Source organism: Streptopelia decaocto (assembly GCF_964273445.1).
Source record: "Streptopelia decaocto genome assembly, chromosome: 1".
NCBI classification, from domain to species: domain Eukaryota; kingdom Metazoa; phylum Chordata; class Aves; order Columbiformes; family Columbidae; genus Streptopelia; species Streptopelia decaocto.
Genome location: NC_138663.1, coordinates 39388854 through 39409167, shown reverse-complemented (window position 1 = coordinate 39409167; position 20314 = coordinate 39388854). Strand labels below are relative to the sequence as shown.

Here is a 20314-nt window from a genome sequence, read left to right as displayed (position 1 = left end):
CAGACACTGTGTCTCCTGAAACACCTCCTTTGGGCACTGCTAAACTGGTGGGACACCGGCTCAGACCACCTCTGTCTGGAGCATCCTTTGTGGGGGGTAAATTTGGGGCTGTGGCACATGGTGCTGTTTTTCCCAGTAGGGAAGCGCTGGGCTAGAGGCTGCTGCCAGGGTGCAAAAGGAAGAAATCTAAGCAAGCCTAATGCCATTAGGCGAGCAGCCACGAGACAGAGCCTCACTGCCAGGAATAGCAGCGCGCCGGCTTTATCTGGGCTGAAGTGAGTCCTGTTGACCCGTGAAGGGAACAATTCAGCCCTGTGGGGGTGGACTTTCAGCACAGGTAAATAAGTGTGTCCCAACTGATTATCTACTCAGCACGAATGGCACCAGGCATGTGTGTATTTTCCTTTTAAACAGAGAAAACCCCCTTACATAAAGGAATCAAAGGTAGGGCAGAAGAACTAAGCCGAAGCTCCTGCGTGCCACTAACGAGGGTGTTGGAGCACGTTGCAAGGCAGGCATGACCCCCTCACCCCTGCTGCAGGGGTGGATTTCTCGTTTCAGAGAGAACAACCTTCCCTGGCATGCTTAAACCACTCTTAATCTGCTTTAGGACTGGATCTTTTATAAACACCCGTGGCCAAAGCCCTTCCTTCCGCTTTCCTGAACTGCTTCACCTCGGAGACCCTGGGGGCACCTGTGACTAGAGCGAGGGATCAAAAACGAAGCAGAGGGCTACAGGGAACGCAGCTCATGGGACCTTCAAAATGGGTGTTTCATTGCAGACAAGACTGACTAAAAATTAATGGGTAATATGCAAAGCCTGCAGGATTATTAAGGCCATTTAAATCCAATGAGGGTACAGGGACACAAAGGAAAGTGTTTCGTTTTAGATGCTCCTGAGCAAAGAGCAGTAAATTACAAGAAAAACAAAGGTGCTGAAGAGTGCCATTTTAAGAAAAGACATAGGAACTGGAAAATGAGGGTGGGAAGAAGGTAAAGCCCATGGAGCATGCCCCACCATGACTAACACCACCGTTGTGAGCCAGTCACAGTGGTGACTTTGGGCTTTTTCCTACTCAAATCCCCTTAGAAACACCCCAAATCAGGCTAAGCACCATGACAAACCCCAGACACAAAGCTCTGGTAGAATGAGAAGCAGCAGCAAGGGTGATGGAGCCCCATAGACATTAATTCAATGCTTTGCAGACCTGTTCTCCCCTCCCACAAAGTAAGATCACAGTTTCTGCTCTGCTTGACCAAGTTGCTCCACAGCTCCTTCCACAGCAAACCCTAGCCCCCGTTTCCCCAGGCCGGCTTGTCCTCATCCACCAATACCTCCCCCAAGAAGTCACCCACAACTTCGCAGAGGTCCAAGGTCCACAGTGTGAAAACAACTGCCCTTGTCAGCACCAGGCAGGTCACTAGAACAAGGTCCCCTCTGTTTCCTTGTCACCAATCAACATTTCCCACTAAGCCTCCCGCTCTTAAATCTTTTCACAAAAGCATGTAAAAGCCCTTAGGGCACAAGATCTCACTACAGACGGTGCTGTGAGACACCCACCCCTCTCTCTTCCCCTCCACCAGCCAGGTTGCCAAAAACCTGGCTACACTGCCTTCCACTTCATGTTGTTGGCTGTCAGGCAGGTTCTGCTGAAGCATTTTTTTTCTGTTCCTCTAAACTGCTCCATATTTTGGCACAACAAGCAGCTCTGAAAGAGGATCAGGGACTTAAGCATCAGCTCAAGCTTGTGATGCAACAGCTGAGCTGTGTGGAGAAGCTGGCCCTGGCGGGGTGCAGGGATGCCACTGCACAGGACTGAGGCAGCTGGTGGCTTTACAAGGCTGGTGTTTACCTGGGAAGCCAAGATGCAGAGAATGTGGTATTCCATGGAGGACTGGTCTTGCTCCAGCATTTATAACCTGTGCTGCAGTGACCACATCAGCTTGGCACAGAGACTACCCACCAGTACAAGCAAGAATAAAAATGGCCAGCACATGACACCCATCTTCCCATCACCATATTTTAAGATTAAAACCATGGAGCATGAGTAAACAAATTTCTAAAGAAAACCCATGACAGACAGGAAACGAAATGTCACATTTTTCTTTATTAGAGACAACAATCAGTACATCAGAGTCCATTTAAAGCTTCCAGAGCAGCCTGACCACGAATGGCTTTCTTCCAGGCACCCACAGAGATGACTAAGCTCCAAAAAAACAAATCAAAGAGAAAAAAACCAAAACAAACATCTCAATCATAAATTAATGCCCTTTAAATAACTTCTCTCACTACCACTGGAATGTAATGACAGAGAAGTCAAAACCCTGGCCTCTGAGAAGCACACCACTCCTGGCAGTTGTGCTGCCCGCTAAAAGGGAAAGTGCCACCTGAATCTGGCATCAGCCCACATGGAGGGAGGGAGGGAGGGAGGGAGGAGAAGAGAAAAGGAAGGAGGCAGGAAGCAGCCTCACTGACCTTGGTTTTCCCTTCCCCCTTCCCTTGTGCTGGGGAATGGGATGTTTGCTGGTGCTTCTGGCTGGCCCAGAGGCAGCACAAAATGGTTGTGCAGAGATACGAGGAGAGCAGGAGCGGGTGGGCTATTCACGCTTTGCACTAAAAAACCTCAAAGCCTCTGCCTACAGGCCATGTCTTCTTCTCTTCATAAAGCTTCCCGCCTCTCTCCTCTAGTTTAAGGATGGGATATCTCCTTTGTGGTTCTCAGGTGTCTCCTCCTGGCACCTGCGCAAGAAAAGAGTGTGCAGGACTGGCTGCACTTCCTCAAGAAGCACATTTCATTATTGTCCATCGCAAAGAGCCACAACAGAAGTGAAAGAGGAAAAAGAAATACCTGCACCTTTGCCGTTATTCCCAGGAACCTCTCTGCCTCAGACAAACACCTTCACCTCATCATCTCTGCCAAGCAGGAGGGCTTCTTCCTGAGCCAGGTCCCTCCTCTCCCCCAGAGAGGGGCAGAGCCACATCCTGCAAGATTCGAGCCCTGTTCCAGCTGGAGCTGGAACACCCCCTGGGGTATAGCTATGAAGTGTGCATGTGCTGCCAGCTGGGCAGGAGCTCAGGGACGATGAAGAAGATGGTGGTCAGGGACGAGACTTCTAAACCTTTGCAGCAAGGTTGCAGCAGCCCAGCATGGACTGGTTGGAAAAGGCTGGACCAGATAATCCTTGTGGTCCTTTCCAGACTGGTATTCTATGATTCTATGATACCAGCCCCTGCTTTGAGAGCCTCCAGCAGCCCCTTGGGTGGAGGTGGTGATCAGATCACATGTGCCACCACCAGTTCTAGGCACCAGTTCGGACTTGCTCCTGTTTCTTAAAATGTGGTGCAAAGATGTGGCAGTGGTGGGAGTGATCCTCCTACAAAAATTGGTCCTGCAGCCCATGGGAGAGACAAGGAAGCTTCAAATAGGCCAGAGAATGGGAAGTTTGAAAACTGCAAGCAGTGGGGTAAAAAAAACGATGCTGGTGTTAGCACTTTCCCATAGCACAAGGAGAGGACAGAAAGGGGCTGTTCTTGCAATTTGTAATCATCTCCAGATGTTTGACTGGCTTCCATGTGCCAGAGGAGAGTGGTGCACCCCACATGCTCAGCAGTGCCCTGCCTGCACAGAGTCGCGTGGTGGTGTGGTAGTGGATCATCCTCACACCTCGGTACCCAAGTTAGGCAGCAAAAGTCTCTGGGGGAACAAGTAATATCCAGGCAAATAAGCAAGGGAGGAGAGAGGAAAGCAGAGGTTGGTCCCAATCCAACCATCTACCCCCACCCGAAGCAGAGGAGGAATCCCAGGCTGCACATACACAGAAATCACAGAGGATGAATTGCCATGTGAAATACATATTTTTATAACAGTCTGCAAAGTCTTTCCTCTGGCCATGCCAACACAGTCAGGCATCATCAATGAGCTTTTCACCATTTGCGTCCTCCTTCCCGCTACCCTCTCTCTCGCTTCCTCCTTCTTCTTCTGCCCCGTCCATGTATGTGTCCTGCCCATAGTTGAGAGTAGTGCGGGCAAGGTCCACCTCAATGGGAAAGACGTCTGCATCTCGGAGGACGGCGTAGCAGTCGTCGTAGTACTTGGACATCGTGGAGACGAAACGCTGGAGCTGGAACACGATGTCCTGCACTGTAGCGGAGACACGTTGGGAACAAATTAGGTGAAAACCCCCTTCCCAAACAGTGTGAAGGCTGTGATCAAGCCTCCCTCGGTAGCATTAGATACAATCTCCTACGCATTAAAGCCTTTCGGCCCGAGGGTGGTTGTCTCGGGCACAGCCGCAGAAGGGTTCTTCAGCAAAGACTTCTGAACGGAGATGAAGGAGCATAAAGGCCAAAGCTGTGTCTACCTAAGCCCTTCAGGTGCTGGACATAACAGTGGTACTCACCGTGCTTCTGGTCCAGGAGCTCTATCTTCTCTAGCACGTCCTTCCTCATCTTGGCGAAGCGTGTGCGAGCCTCCTGCCGGCAACGCAGGATAAGGCGGTATTCATAGTTCCCAGTGCTGACCCGGTAGAGGGGTTCATTCAGAGCCTGCCAAAAACACGGTGCCAATTTAGAGACCCCTTCAACAGTGCTTGTATACAGAGTTCTCCTCCTGATGTGGACTCACAATGACCTTGGGTTATTACAGGCTCACTGGAACTGCAATTAGGAAGTAGGAAACATGAGGAAGGCTGAGCCATGTCAGCAACTGGCAGGCAATGAGCCATTTTGAAGGCCAAAAACACACCAGCCACCATGAAGAAAAGCATCACTACACTAAGCAAAGACAATAGGACAGGCACCTTTCAGCCTAGCATGGGGAAGTGGAATGGCATTTAATCTGAACTATTAAGACAGATATTATGAACAAACAAGTCTAGGGTCTGAGGGATATATTAATTTATACTAATCACACAAAAACATCTGCGCTCCTCTGCAAGTTTCACTCTATATTGATTGCATGACATATTATACAAGTTTCACTCTATATTGATTGCATGACATATTATACAACTACAAAGGGAACCCGGTGGTATCTACAACCATCCAGACACAAAGCTGGAAACGAGTAGGGATGGACCTATACATTGTCCACAAAACAGTTTTGAGAGAAAGGGGGTAGGTCTGTCAGGAAAACAGCATTCCTCCCTTGCACCTGTAAACATAACATATATGAAAATCTGTGTTACTGACTATGGCTTGGTAATGCACACCGCATGCGCCAAAACCCAAAAATGTCATTATGCAAGACTGGGATTCTTTTCTTTCCATTTAGCAGGAAAGATATAATTAAGTGTTGCATTAGGAAAGTTTTATTCCTTCCTGGCACTAAGAACTAGGCATTCCAAAAATTCAAATCCCTGCTCTGAGATCAATACCTAGGATAAAACAAGATTTTACTTTTATACAGGGAAATTCAGCATGTAGGGGACACCATTAACTTATCTTAAACAGAGCAGCTAAAGATTACAATTGTAAAACTCTACAACAGACACCAAACTGTTACTGGAGAAAGTCGCCAGTTTTTTTTTCGGAAGTCTTCTGATTTTATATTACTTATTTTTATTAAAAAAAACCCTACTGTTAAGAGAGATCCTTTAATCAATTTTCTTCAACTACATACACAGCTTTCACATACGTTTTGCTAGAGAAGCTAAACCTCCATTTCTCAGAAACAAGTCCAGAATTAATGATAAGCTGTGCACTACACACAAATGGAATCTGTGAAGATAACACCTTAATCCTCCTTCCACAAGCTAATATTACTTAAACGCTGAGACAGGCAACCACCGAGCAAACAAGCTGCAGAGAAGTCTGGTCCTTTTACTACGCCACGGCACCAGTGCTTCACAACAGTTATTGGCAGAGTTTCCCAGGTAGCATTTATGGGTCTCCAATTTCTAATATATTAAGCACAAATTTGCATAATTCTTAGTGTGCGTTCACTGGCTTGGGTGCACACAGGCACAGAAACGCTTTTGTAATTACAAGGCAGTGTGCATAGGGATGCTGCAAAAACGGAGTATGCAGTTATTGCCACAGTACCAGTACTCACAATGCAGCTGTACTCTTCATCATCCATCTCTTTGACTTTCAGGCAGTAAGACTTCAGAGAATTTAAAATAATTAAAAAAAAAAAAAAAAGCAAAACAAGAAAGAAATGTTAAGAATTAGAAGCAATTTCACCATCACCCACAGCCACTGGGTTGTATCATTTCAAGCCTTCCTTCAATGCTACAGCGAGGGCCACTGAGGAAAGCACACTGGGATCAGAGTATATTAAATATCCCAGGTGGAAAGAAAATGTATTTAAAGAAAGACAGGAAGGGAAAACAGTGAGGAAGAGACAATGTGCTTACTATTTATATTGCAGGAGCAAATACTTTAGATAAGTATAACCTAGTAAAAGAAAAATCCTGCATTCATCTACTGTTCAGGAAAACACAGTACCAGAAAAGTATGTGGAGGGAATAAATAGATTAAAAAAAAAAAGAGATTAATTGTGGGAAGGATTGATGTGGGAAGAGATGATGACATATTCACTTGCCTTAGGGCTGCAGCTCCAAATAATTTTCTCAACAGATAAAAGGAAATAGATTCCTACAGCTACCAAACAGATGCACTATTTTGGGGGCATAGAAAACAAGCGGTAAAGGGAATGGAGAAGGGTAAAAAAAAACATAGCCTAAATGGAAACTAACATGATTTGACAGTGGTTTAATCTAGCTAAAGAAAGACTATGCAAAACTCCCTGAAAATATGGACTCTGAGGCTGGTGAGCTATTTAGGGGAGTTCAAGAACACAAGTTGCATAGGAACACTTTACAAATAAATAAGAAAATTAATTTGGTGTTGTAGAAAATAAGTCAGTTGGGTTCTAGGAGATCTCTCTTACCACTGAGAACTATTTGGTGTTTGAATCTGAGTAATCTGGCAACAAAGAATTGGAAAAAATACTGCATTCTCACATGGACTGTGGAAGGATGGACATGTGGCTGTATAGGCTATATGTGACCCTCAGGCTAAGCTTCTATGGAACATAATTTCAACCAGCACCAAAAATAAAACAAAACAAAAACCAAACCAGCAACTCACCAAATATTCAAACTTGACATCCAGGTATTTTTTGATAGTCAGCCTTGTGTCAGGAATGGCTTTATTCAGATATGTGTTCAAGTCAGTGAGCATCTGCAAAGCAAACATCCTGTTGCTGAATGTCAGACCAAAAAGCACGACTACAATTCATCAAGTGCAACCTTCTAACCAGCACGGGTCATGAGGCTGCCTCAAGTGAACACTTTTTAACTAGAGTGTATCTGAAAGAAAATGTTTGATCTTGACTCAAAATTGCCATGATTAGAGCATCTGTTACAGTCACCGGCAAGTGGCTCCAGCGTTAGGAATCCACGCCTCACTTCTGGTCTGAATTTGTCTTCTTTCACATAATCTTGTTTCATTTTCAATTAGTCCTGGAAACCACCTTCCCTGACTCAATGGCCCACTACCCAATGCTGTACATCCAACGTGGCACTGAAAGTGGTGCTCAAATAAAAATTTAATACTCTCTTTGTTAAACTAAGTGGGCAGATCCCCAGGAGACTCTCACTCAAGTATACTGATTGAAATTCTTAAATTGTTCCTGGACTGTTTATCTAAACTCTTTTAAGTTTAGTGATGTCCTTTTAACTATGGGTACCACTATCAGGGAAAGGGCTCTAGGGACTACACTGAACAAACTCTCATCCCCAAAAGAAAAGGAGAGGAATGTACTCATGTGCAAAAGTCAAAGGCACATGACTGATATATTCAATATGTAATCTCTTAGGTTCTTTATGAACAGAGTTCCCTGAAGGAAAGCAAAGACAGTTCTTTCTGAAATTATCTTTAAGACCACACCTTCAAAGACAGGCTTTTGTCTTTCTAGATTCCCCTCTTCTCCGGACCCTTTACTCCTATGGTTAATTCTTTACCGGCTTAATGGTTTTCAGAAGGTGAATCCCAAACTTCTCAATGTTGCGATGGGCATCAGCAAATTTTATAAAGGCTTCACTGGCAGCTGGTTGTGGCTCCCGTACACCAATGACAGAGAAAACGTCTCCAAATGCTGGATGAGGGTAACAAATACAAACAGATGAAAGAAGTTGGCCCTGAAGAAGAACCTTGCCTCCAGTTACTACCACTCCTTCACATAACCTTGCAGGTAGCTGAGGAATAATTCTACATATTCCCTAAAGACCAGAAGTTGGCAGGGCATGTTTTCAATGTCTGCTCCCTTCACTCAAGATTCTTTACCTCTATGTGTCTGAGACAGCTCAAAAAAAGCTCTGAGAAGACTCTTCGTGTGCTCTGTCAAGCCTGTTGTGGAAACCAGAAAAAGCATTTTAGTCATTTCACTGAAACATAACACAGGCATCTTTCTCTCCCACCTAGTGTCTGATGGATGACACAGTTTACCTTTGTATAGCTCTGCAGTCCTCTCCAGCTCCTCTAATCTCTTCACCAGTCCATCTAAATGGAAACAAGAATCAGAATACAGAATTAAAACAGTCAAATCCAGGACATGGTTAACACCTGACAGACTGCAAAAACACCAGTTTAATATTTTTCATTCAAATTTCCCTTATCTCTAAAGCCCGTCCCCTGGTCCAACGCGGGAAGCTTTTAAAATAACTGCCAATCACTTTTACAGGGTGGTGTCATCACCTATCAGCACTCATTGCCCACTTTAAATTAATTTGAATTTAGCTAACATTTAAATGGCCCCAGAGACAGGATAGGGCAGAGGCAATCACAATAGCGAGGCACAGCAGAAGGAAAGAATTATGAAGGAATAACGTGGAACATGCAAGTAACTTTTAAAAGCTGGTAAGCACAAGAGGGTAAGTGTTGCCTTACGAAAATGTCCTCCTGGACAATACTTACCATTGCAAAGTATGGCCCGGCTTAACCCCAGAGCATCCGCTGTCCCTGAGCTCATGTTCTCTACCAGTCGATGCTTTACCTTCTTCAATACTAAAGGTCAAAAGAGAGTTGCAAACCAGGCTCAGAGTAATTTCTGTGGGCATGAAAAGCTCACTAGTGTACTTCACTGGTTTCTCACTGAACTTAACTCACTCTTGAGGCAGCAAACAGAAGAAGAAAACCATAGAAACTACATGTTCAGTCAAGCCATGCATAGCACATCCTCTATCTTGCCCGTCTGTTCCACTCTCACATCCTGTAACTTCACCCAATAGGGCTTCAGCGCTTCTTTTGGAAGACTATTCTAACAAATAACTTCACTATAAGCTACCTATCATGATATTTGGAACTAAACTTTCCTTATGCTACTTGCTGTATTACTTCAGCTGAAGTCAAGAGACAAGCCTGAAAGCAAGACAAATAGGATTTAATGCTCAAAGCTATCCCTTTGCTTACTTTTATCTTTTGGATCTTAATTAAACCCTTTTGTCACCCCTTGATGGAATTCCTTTCTGTCTTTGGTGGTCATACCCTGCAAATTACAAGAGACAATTATGTCCTCTTTGGAATCAGATGACTCAGCTATATTTATTTAGAGGCAAACTTGCAGGGGTGCCAAGTGTCTGCAGCTCTCAAGAACTCAGCTGAAGCCACAGTGTTCAGCATCTCTGGAAAAAAACACATTCCCACCACACTTCAGTTTCTCCAGAAATCCATCTAATTCCTCCCCATTATCCTGAACGCCTAACAATTCATTAGCAACTTAATAACCACAAAAATAAATGAAAGCAAAAAGAACAGATTGATTTTTTAGTAAAGTGAGAAACATAGACCATATCAAGGAGACTGCTGTGTAGGTATAGTTCAATAAACACACTTTGTTTTAGAAATAAAGCCTCCCTTATCTACTATAAAATTCATGGTTTTACAAAACTCAATGTAGACAGATATTTCATCACTGTTCTCCAAGCTGAGAAACTGCAACCAGTGTTTTTCAACAGACAGATTTCTGTGTATAGCTGAAAATCTTAATAGGTCAGCATAACTAACATGTATTAAAAATAAATAAATTAAATTATTATCTAGTTGAGTTTCATCATTCATGCTAAACACAGCAAGGAAAAACAAGCCTCTTGGAACAAGTCAAGCCTCAATTTGACTTTCAAGACTGCTTTGAGAAGTCAGGGAAGGATTCTATTAAACCTGTAATTCTCTTTGACAGTATTCATTTGAAAATGACTGAGTTAAGAGGAAGAATGGAACCAGAATTTTACTTTGTTTTTAGTTGGGACCAATCTTTCACACCCTCCCACCCTGTGCCACTTTAACAGTCTAGGGAGAAAGAAACCAGTCTTACCGATATCCAAAGACTTGCCCTGCTTTGGGTCAGCCTGAAGCTTGTTGTAGTGTATTGTCACTTCTCCCTGGAGAAAGACCAAATCCAAAACTGCTGTGCTGGAAGCAAGTAGCAGTGTCTTCCTTCACCAGTGGACAATAAACCGCAAACTACAACCCGGAAGCTCCAGTTTCCCCCTCCTACCTCTCACCTTTACCATCTGTATCATCTTGGCCACCTCCACTTTGGTCTTCCCTTTGACAGACTTGCCGTTCACTCCCGTGATCTCATCACCAGCTGCTACGGTGCCATCCAAGGCTGCTGGGGTGTTATCAAATACCTAGTGGAGAAGAGAAAGAGCAGAGGTACTCTTGAATCAAGAGGAAGAGAAAGGTGAATGCAGGGCTAAACAACAAAAAAGGGACCATTACATCCCTTCTACTTAACTCAGTTGTATTTTGTTCATGGTGTTCCCCTTTCCTAACTAAGAGGCAGGCAGATCATCTTGTTTTCTCGGGAAGTCCTTGCCTCCAAGATGTAGCTCCTCAAGCACAGGATTTATTGATGTTGAGAATGTCACACTGCTCCCCCCTGTCAATTCTAATACGCTCTCCAAGGAGAAGTATAATTTCAGAGGCCTTAATCTAATTCTTCCACACCTATTAGGTACTAGGGTAAGGAAACCTCACAGAATCACAGAATGGTTTGGGTTGGAAGGGACCTCTGGAGATCATCTAGTCCAACCCACCTGCTAAAGCAGGTTCACCTAGAGTAGATTGCACAGGAATGCGTCCAGGTGGGTTTTGAATGTCTCCAGAGAAGGAGATTCCACAGCCTCTCTGGGCAGCCTGTTCCAGTGCTCTGGCACCCTCAAAGTAAAGAAGTTTTTCCTCATATTCAGATGGAATCTCCTGTGTTTCAGTGTGTGCCTGTTGCCCCTCATCCTATCATTGGGCACCACTGAAAGGAGTCTGGTCCCATCTTCTTGACACCCATCCTTGAGATATTTATAAACATTGATGAGAACCCCTCTCAGCCTTCTCTTCTCTTCTCCAGGCTGAACAGACCCAGCTCTCTGTCTCTTTTCATAAGAAAGGTGCTCTAAGCCCTGATCATCTTCATAGCCCTCATTCCCTGGGAAGTAAGATGATGTCTCCCACGTTGAGACAAACAACACAGGGCTCTCCACACTTCCCATCTCTCAGGTCAACACTGTTTTACAAAGGTAACTTATTCTTCCTCCCCGAGTGCCCACCTGGACAATGTAGAGACAGGGGCAGTACTGTGCTCCTCCCCCAATGCTGATCCCAATCAGGTTCTGAGAGTCCTTCTTCAGGGTCACCGTCCCAGGTACAGTGGGGATGCCCCTAGAATGAGAGCAGGTGAATGGGTAACACAGTAGGCGGAGCTGCACGTGTCTGAAATGGCTCTGGTGTCTGAGCCAACACAAACTGAGAACATAACAGGTGTCACACATTTGAATTCAGTATCTCCACCATAGAGTTTATCAGCACTGGCCAGCAGAAGGACCTTCTGGGCTATTTTTTGAGACTTGCATGCAAGGATTAGGGGTGGGAGAAACACCCTCATCCTTTGCTAGGCACTGCGGAAACTCTACCATGTTTTAGAGAGTGTTTCAGCTGCTCTTTAGTGCTGGAGTGAGAAGAAACTTGCACAGTGTAAACGAGATAGAAGTGTTCCATGTCAAATTCATTGCTAATTTCATCAGACCTTTTACTTGCTCAGGAAATGCCAGTGTTCTTCTCCTTACAGACCTAAGGAGTCCAGAGTTTCTCTCCACTGATTCCTGCCTCTTATTATCTTTCCTCTATTGTAAATATTCTTTTCTCTAGCTAAGGTCGCTAATTTACAGAAGATGTGTCTGCACTACTTTGCAGTCAGAAATGCAGAGTAGCCACTGCAGAGCAATAGAAAGTGCTCTCCTCTGCTCATCAGCACGGCAATGCTTCATCCCCAGTCCCCAGAGGGAGCAAGAAATCAGGACTGAACAGTAAATCTGACCTTTCAGCACACAGCGTCAGGAACAGGTAAACTTATCCGCTCCCACTAGGTCTTGGCTGCAAAGACTATTTCTATTGTTAGCAAAAAAACAGGAAAAGAAAAGCGAAATACTCACAGCTTATCTTCTTCAATATCATAGTCCAAATCTGTAAACATTTTTCTAGTTAAGTAGAGCCTGTTCACCTGAAACTGCTTAATCCAAACTTCCTGAGAAGAAAGAATAAACCCCAATAAAGCAGTGATCTTAAAAGAAAACAGCAGAGAATCAGCAGAGAATCAACCTGTCACCCTTGTCAATCCCCACCTCCTCTTTTTTTTTGAACTTCACATCGTAGTTTCTGTTCTTATATCAAAGACACAAAACATGTCAAGCGTCTCTGATTCTCTGCTTGGAACGAAACAGAAGAAAGTCCTCAAATTTCAGTGATGCATGCTTCGAAACCCACCCATGTGCAGTATCTCCAAAGCACAGAACAAAACATGGTCTGTTTTGGAAGCTGCTTCTCCACACGCGCTACCTGCCCAGCATCCTGGCTGCTACTTAGTTAGATATTTAGTTTATCTCCTACTTCTGCTAAACACCTCTGGTTTGTTCTTGACTTCAGAGCAAGTCATGTCACTTTTTGATGCTCATCTCCTGTCTTGGGAGGCTATGCAAAGCTTTTCGCAACTGATTTTCACAAAAAGCATCATTATTTCCCCACAGACAAGCCCTGCTGTTTAATTTTCTATTTAGCAGATGTGTTTTTTTGGCAGCACCAAAAGCGGGGTGACACCGGCTCACCTCGCGGTGGCAGTGGCCACCCGAGGTGGTGACCGACACGTCCAAGTCCACCGGCTGCCGAGGGCTCCTCTGACACCTGGCCTCGCACCTCTGGCACAGCCCGTTGCCGCTGCCTGCTCCCAACATGCCCGCCGACCCCCGCCCGCCCACCGGGCTGGGCCCGCACCGCGCAGCAGCACAGGGCCCTGACAACGGGACGTCCCGGCGGCCCGAGGCCTCAGCCCCGAGGGTACGGAGGGGCAGCGGGCACTGGCACGGCCGTTTCGGGGGGATCGCCCTGACAGAGCCCGGGAGGGGGAGGGGGAGCAGGACCCTCAGCCCTTCCCCCACAGACACGGTCGCCGGTTGCGGCCCTGAGGGGCGGGGGTGGGAGGGGGTGTCCCGTGGCTCACCGGAAGTGGCTGCCCGGCGCGCGGCCCCCGCCGCCACCTGCCGCCCGGTGCTGTCAGCCCGCGACACGTCACCGCCGGGGCCAGCCCGGAAGCAGCCGCGAGGCCCCGCCCCCTCCGCTCGCGTCGTGCCCCGTTGCCATGGGGACGGGCGCCGGCGGGGGGCGGGGCCGGGTCGCTCCTGCCGCCATCTTGGGAGCGGAGAACTGCTGGAGGTGGTGTCGGGGTCCTGGTTCTGCACTTGGGCTCCTCCGCCCGGGGAGGGCTCACCTCAGCGCAGCCAGCCCCCTCCGGTGTCTCCCGGATGTCCCCCTCCCCGTCCCGCTCCACTTGGGGTTGCTGAGGTACCCCAGTCCTGGAGGAGCAGCGGGAGGCAAAGCCTTTGGGGGCAGTGAGTCTCTGAGGTGGCAGCTGAGGAGTCACAGGACCACAGAATGGTCGGGGTTGGAAGGGACCTCTGGACATCATCTAGTCCAGGAGTGTCAAACTCATTTTCAGCGGGGGCCCCATCAGCCTCACGGTTGCCTTCAAAGGGCCAAATGGTGGGCTGAAAATGAGTTTGATACCCCCGATCTAGTCCAACCCACCCATAGCAGATCACACAGGAATGTGTCCAGGCCGGTTTTGAATGTCTCCAGAGAAGGAGACTCCACAACCTCCCTGGGCAGCCTGTTCCAGTGCTCTGGCACCCTCAAAAGACAAGACGTTTCTCTGGGAACTGCTGAGCTGGATGAGTTTAAGGGTTTCACCGCGCAGCATGGGACAGCAGCACCGTGGCTTGTCCTGCTGCTGTTAGTGGATCACGGTGAGCTATCAGCTGTTTGGTCATCAGGAGGGCCACCCGAAGTGTGCCCACCTCAAGGGAACAACACTTCTTGCACTTGTCGCTTGCACTGTTACCCCTACACAAACACACCCAGCACTGGCCTCCCACAGAAGGGAGCGTTTCAGAAAGACGTTTGTGAATGTGGACATGTCCCGAACTGATGATTCAGATAACAGCAGAGACACAAAGGGCTTTGAAACTGGCTGGCACAATTTCTCATGCTGCTGGCAAGGCAGTGGTGGTGACCTGTGGAAGTAATGTTTTGGAAGCCTGTCAGCACAGCTGTGTGCAAAACCACCATGTGTACAGCAGGATCACCAAGTTTCTGCGCTGTTCTGTCCTCAGCGATGTGTGTGGCAGGGTAGGGATCAGGTGTGCAAATGCATTTTCTGCCTCCATCAAGACAGCACCATCACTGGGAGAATGCTTTCATTTCCCATAGGAATGCAGTTGCCTGTTGCATTACATGTCATCTCTTCCAGCACTGCTGGCTTCTGAGCAATTATCAGGCTGCCAAACCTGACTTATTGACCCAGATTTTTTAGAAAAGGCAGTTTTTGAACTGAAAACTCCACTGTGATCAGCAACAAGGACTGGCCGATGACAATGACCTCTCTTGCTGGCTGAGAGGGTGTCTAGTGTTTGCAGTGTGCAGCCCCACGAACCTCTTGACTGCGTACATCAAAACGCCAACTGAAGCCACCCACAATGCTGGAGTACAAGGGCAAGAGCGTGTTGTTAATAATCACTTTGAAGTCCTGGGTCTCAGAGGTGGTTTATTTATGAAGGGAAGCTGAATGAGAAATGCAGTCCTTCAAGTGGGGGCTCTGTGGAGAGCAGAGGCTGACACCCTGACCCTGGATGCTGATGGGGGCTTTCCATCAGTGAGGCACTGGAATTGATGAGCCAGGCCCTGACCTCTACACGTGAGGAGCTCGCTGGGGCTCAGCAGCAAAACAGCACTTGGCCCTGGCTGAGGATGATGCACAGGACACAGAGTTAGTTTCTTCCCAAGGCTTTTTGCACAGCAATAGGCAAGAGGCAAGTGTTGCAAGTTGCATCATGGAAATTCCAGTTAGCTAAAAGGAAAAAAAATACAATAAGGGTGAGTAAGCAGTGTTGCAGCAGCCCAGAGGTGGTGGAATACACACCCCTAGAGACAGTGAAAATGTAACTGGACAGATTCTACAATGCTGTGATCCTGAGAGAGATCCTGCAACGTTTGAAAACATTTTCCTGTGTAATCCTCTTTCAAATTCTTGAATCAAAACAACTGTCCATAGCTTGCTTCTTCTTAAATATTTTGAAATGTGCTTTTTTTTTTTTTTTTTTTTTTTTAACCTGTCCCCCTGTCCTCCTCAGAGCATATAACCTCGCTATTGACCGCTGGGTGGTGACATATTTGTGATATGGTTACATTGCATCCCCTGCTGAACTCCAGCCCCTGGCTGATCGGGCACTGCTGGATCCAGAGGAAACCCCGCACAACCCCCCAAAGCTGACAGCTCACACAGACAAAGCCTGATGAAGCAAATGTCATACAGCAGATCGCGGGCAGAGGCTCAAGTCGGGGCTGCTGCCTGTCCAGGGCAGCTCCGTGCAGCAGCTCAGGGCCCTGGGTGTCGCACGCTGTCCCTTTGCTGTCTCCTGCCCCTCAAGGTCCCCCCGGGAGGAGGTGACCACCGGGCCGGCTGGGCTTCATTTGTGAGCGGGGAGCTCCACCGTGTGGGCACTGCCGAGAGCTTCTGCTGCAGGAGGGGCGCCTGGATTCGGGGTTCGCAAAGGTGGGGTCATTCTCCTACTCTACTGCAAGGGGCGGTGTGAGGGGGAAACCTACCCTTTTTCCCCGAAAATAAGACAGGGACTCATTTTTTTTTGCTCCAAAAGATGCGTTAGGGCTTATTTTAAGGGGATATCTTACTTTTCCATGGACAACAATCCACATTTATTCTTGGAACAAATAAATAAATAAATAAAATAAATAAATAAATAAATAAAAAAAAATCAACATTTATTCCAATGTAGTCATGCCATCACGTTCTGGAACATCATAATAACTCTCCAAACCCTGAATTCCATCATGAATTTCTTGTCACTCTATTTCCTTTTTCCATGTACAACAATCTACATTTACTGATACTCATGAACAAAAATCAACATTTATTCAAATACAGTCATGTCACGCCAGCAGGACTACCTGATCTGCGTGTGAGAACCCAACACTTGCCAGCCCTCATTGTTTTGGGTCTCATGGGGTCTTCTGAGTGCAATTCTTTTGGGGGTGCCTGCTTTTCTTGGTGAAGGGTCTATCTGTCCTGCTGCATTCCATTGCCAATTAATTTTACTTTTTTACATGTATAGCTGCCTGGACACTATTTAAATTGACTTTTAAAATGAACTGTAACTAGGGCTTATTTTTGGAGTAGAGCTTCTATTTTGAGCATTCTCAAAAATCCTGAAAATTAATGCTAGGACTTATTTTTGATGTAGGTCTTATTTTCCAGGGAAAAGGGTAGAACTACCTGCATAACATAAATCATTTGCTTGTGCTCAAGAGGGTTGCCCAGAGATTTGTGTGCGGCTGGGCAACAGACTGTTCCCAGAATCCCACTTCTCCTGAGTCCACTTCTGCTACTAGAGTTGCAAGGGGAAAAAATGCCTTGTGAATGTCTCCTTTCCTGCAGCTCCTGCCACAAGAAAGAAAGACAGGAGGCAGAACAAATAAACAAACAAAACCCCCCCAAAAAACAAACCAACAAACAATAAAACCCCACCTGCTGACACTGACAAGACCAAAACCTGTAGGACTGATGTGCCTTGCTTTTGTGCTGCTCCGCTGACATGTGTGCATTGTCTGTGTCCTTCTGCCTGTCCCTTAAGGATCAGCCTTTGTACACGTGTGCTGACTGACCCTGCCTTTTGTGTATGGTCGTTCCAACATGTCCAGGATCGATGGGAGTCTCTCTGTGTGAGATGCAGAATGAATCTGCACGTGCCCTAAAGCCATGTCTGTCTGAATATTAGAAATCCCGCTGATCACCTTCTCTCAAAGGAAAAGTAATCAACTACTGCTGAAAATGGTAATGTAAAATAAAAAAATAAGGCTTGATGGCCTGTAAAAAATACCCCAGGAAGCTGTTTGTGCTCAAGAATGGGTCTGAATAATTGCTTCAAATATTTGAAATGCAGTTTTATCCTGAAAAGTGGGCTCACTGCTTAATGTCTACCGATACAGCTTGGATCAAAAGGGCTTAGTTTGCACATACAGACATATTTCCACCCTTAAATAGAAAACCCATGAAAAGTCATCCCAGGCTCTGAGAGTCGAACTGCGTCTGCTTGTCTTTCATCACGTGTAATAAGGAGTCTGCAAACAGATCACACGTTGCATGACTAGTTTAGCTTCTTGGCACTCAGATGCATTTCTCTATACTGAATCTCATGTTTCTGGCTGCTTTTCTGCTACTGTTTTCAGCATCAACACGACTAATGCTGAGCTAACACCCTCCTCAGTTGCTGTCCCTCAAGCCTTGTTGTCTGTTTTTTGGGGAGAACGTTTGGTGGGTAAGTGTGGGAGTTGTATTCCCTGCCCATCGCTCCACAGCCTGCCTGCCCTGTCCCTGCTCCACTTCTGCTGGGTGCTCCAGACCCCTGCAGGGGCCTCTGCATGGGGCATGTGGAAGACAGAGGTGGAGGTGGTGGCCCCACTCAGGTGGCTTAGGGGACAGGCATGCTCAGGGGTGGTTTATCACATGCTGGGGTGGGAGTTTGCTGTTAGCACGTGTCCTGGGGCTACCAACTCAGAGAGGAAAGGGTGAGAAACGTTGTAAACTTAGCTACAAATAACCTGACTGCTTATTTCCCGAACTGTACATCTTATCGCTGCTGTATTAAAACTCCTCCCAGAATGAGATTTACCTTCAGTTCATTCTGCCAAGCTGGAGGTCCTCTCCCATAGGGGCACCAAGCTCTGAGTGCTTGCCCCATGGAGTTTCAGCAGGACACAATATCGCTGTCCTTTGGAGATCAGGCTGACTTAGTTTGGATGGTGAAATGTCACATTTTTGGGATGAAAAGCAGTATTTTTGTGCATTGATTCTGTCCATCCGTGTTCGCCCTCTTCCCCCACTCAGTGTTTTAATTGTCCTTCTTCTGAAATTTCCTGCATTTAAGATTATCAGAAGCTTACACAGAGGGAAGAAGCCTGATGAAATTGACAATGCTCTATGGTAGATGCATTGTATTTCCACGTGCACCAAACAGGTTTCATTCTCCCTTGAATTTGCCCCCACAGATTTTCTCCTAGTCAAGGAGATAGTTCTCAGGAGCATCTGTCCCTACCTATCACTATTATACATCCTCAGTGCTGACCCGCCTGAAGGTCCAGCTGTTACCCGTATGAAAATGTTACATGCAAAGGCAGTATATTTACAACTTGAAAAAACAGTGACTTAAAACCTGGTGGGTTTTCTGAGACCACCTGCAGATGGAAAGCACGGACCCTGACTTGGGTGATAGTTTTTAATTTATAAGGCCTTCCAGCCTTTCCACACCAGAGGGGTTACCACACGCTGTTGCACGGCCCAGGACTGCCAGTCTTGTGAGGCGCTGTCAGTCAAAGCTTGGGAACCTTGTGTTGAGCCCTTAGGGTGTGGAGCCCCACAGTGGGATAGCAGTGGGGTGTATGGGGGACCATATCTCACGAGCGCTGGTGGAGTGGAAGGTGGGAGACAGACAGAGACTTGCCCTCATTATGCATGGGTCTAACATGCCCAATTACCCCATCCTCTCTTCACCTCTGCGATGTAAAAGACTCTTGTTGAAAGTGGTCATAATTCATGGTGAACATCCCACCTCCCCCTTACTCTCTTCACACCCGCTGCTCTCCATTTTCCTCTCAGAAAAAAATGTGTCTTTGATGAAATGAAATGGCTCAGTCAAAGAACCCCTCAAATGGTTGGGGACCCCTGCACTTGGCCACCCTTGCCCACTTCCCAGCTCTATTTCTGGCCGAGTTTGGAGTTTAAGTGGGCTGACCTTGTGCCCTGGCTGCCCCGGGGGTCAGTGATGAAAGCGGATGGAGGCTTCGCAGTCAGGTCTCTTGTGTGTGACTCTTTTGTTCCCGGACAGGGGTGTGCAGTGCCTGGGACAGTGCTTAATTGTTCAGGGGCACTGCTTTACCCGTCATGCCCTTCCTCAGCCGGCCCCAGCCCTTCTTGCTCATGCGTGGGAGGGAGGCAGCTTCCCCACTCGGGGTAGGGAGGAGGAAGCAGAGTCTGTGTTGCTCAGCATCATTTCTGGCTGTTTATCAATCTGTGCAATAAATTCTGTGGAATGCCAGAAAAAAAAAAAAAAAATAAAATAATTACTTCCTGGCATTTTGTGATTCCTGTCTGCCACTGAGTGCATCCTGCCTTGTCCTGCCATGCAGGCAAGAGTAACGTCACCTCATCCTGGCCAGCCGAACTCCGTGGGATGTGCCCTGACATCCAGAGCTCCCTCTGCCCTTCTGCAAGTGTTTAATGAGGAAAGTTTGATGGGTCAGGCCCGAGGAACCAGGCTTAGCCTGAGTGGAGGCGATGGGTTTGCACCAGGGAGTGCAAAAGCTTTGGCTTGGGACACATTAACAAAGCTGGGTGGTATTGTGGGGCAGCAAGCCCAGGGCTGGAGGTATTGAAGATCCTGAGCTGGGAACCCACACCTGGCACCTACCTAGGGAGCAGTGGGTTTGCTGTACGTATGCATGGACAGGGGATGATGCTGAACAATCTGTGGTGTGTTGATGAAGAGTTGAAGGTTTACAAATGTCCGTGAAGGATGTAGGTCAGCAAAGTGCAGCACGAGCATGTGGGAAGCCTTGTACCACTCAATACCTCTTTGGCTGCCCCCTCAGCATCTTTCTTTTCTCAGTGAGTCCTTCCTGTGCTTTACATCTTCATTACAGCTGGAGGTTGGGGTAGAAGCCTCCACAGCAGACCCTCCCCTCTACCATTTCGGG

At 46.9% G+C, this 20314-nt stretch overlaps 1 protein-coding gene across 1 annotated transcript; it reads right to left on the bottom strand.

The window, feature by feature from the left end:
* Positions 1-2089: 2089 nt before the first annotated feature.
* PICK1 (protein interacting with PRKCA 1) lies at positions 2090-13574 on the bottom strand. The gene is made up of 13 exons (XM_082076031.1): positions 13494-13574; positions 12433-12524; positions 11551-11662; positions 10507-10635; positions 10317-10383; positions 8921-9010; positions 8453-8506; positions 8291-8353; positions 7969-8102; positions 7094-7186; positions 6054-6104; positions 4402-4546; positions 2090-4142 (listed from the first exon to the last, which is right to left on the bottom strand). Exons 2-13 carry the CDS (start codon positions 12471-12473, stop codon positions 3904-3906), a joined length of 1218 nt encoding a protein of 405 aa, XP_081932157.1. The 5' UTR covers positions 12474-12524; positions 13494-13574; the 3' UTR covers positions 2090-3903.
* Positions 13575-20314: the final 6740 nt, after the last annotated feature.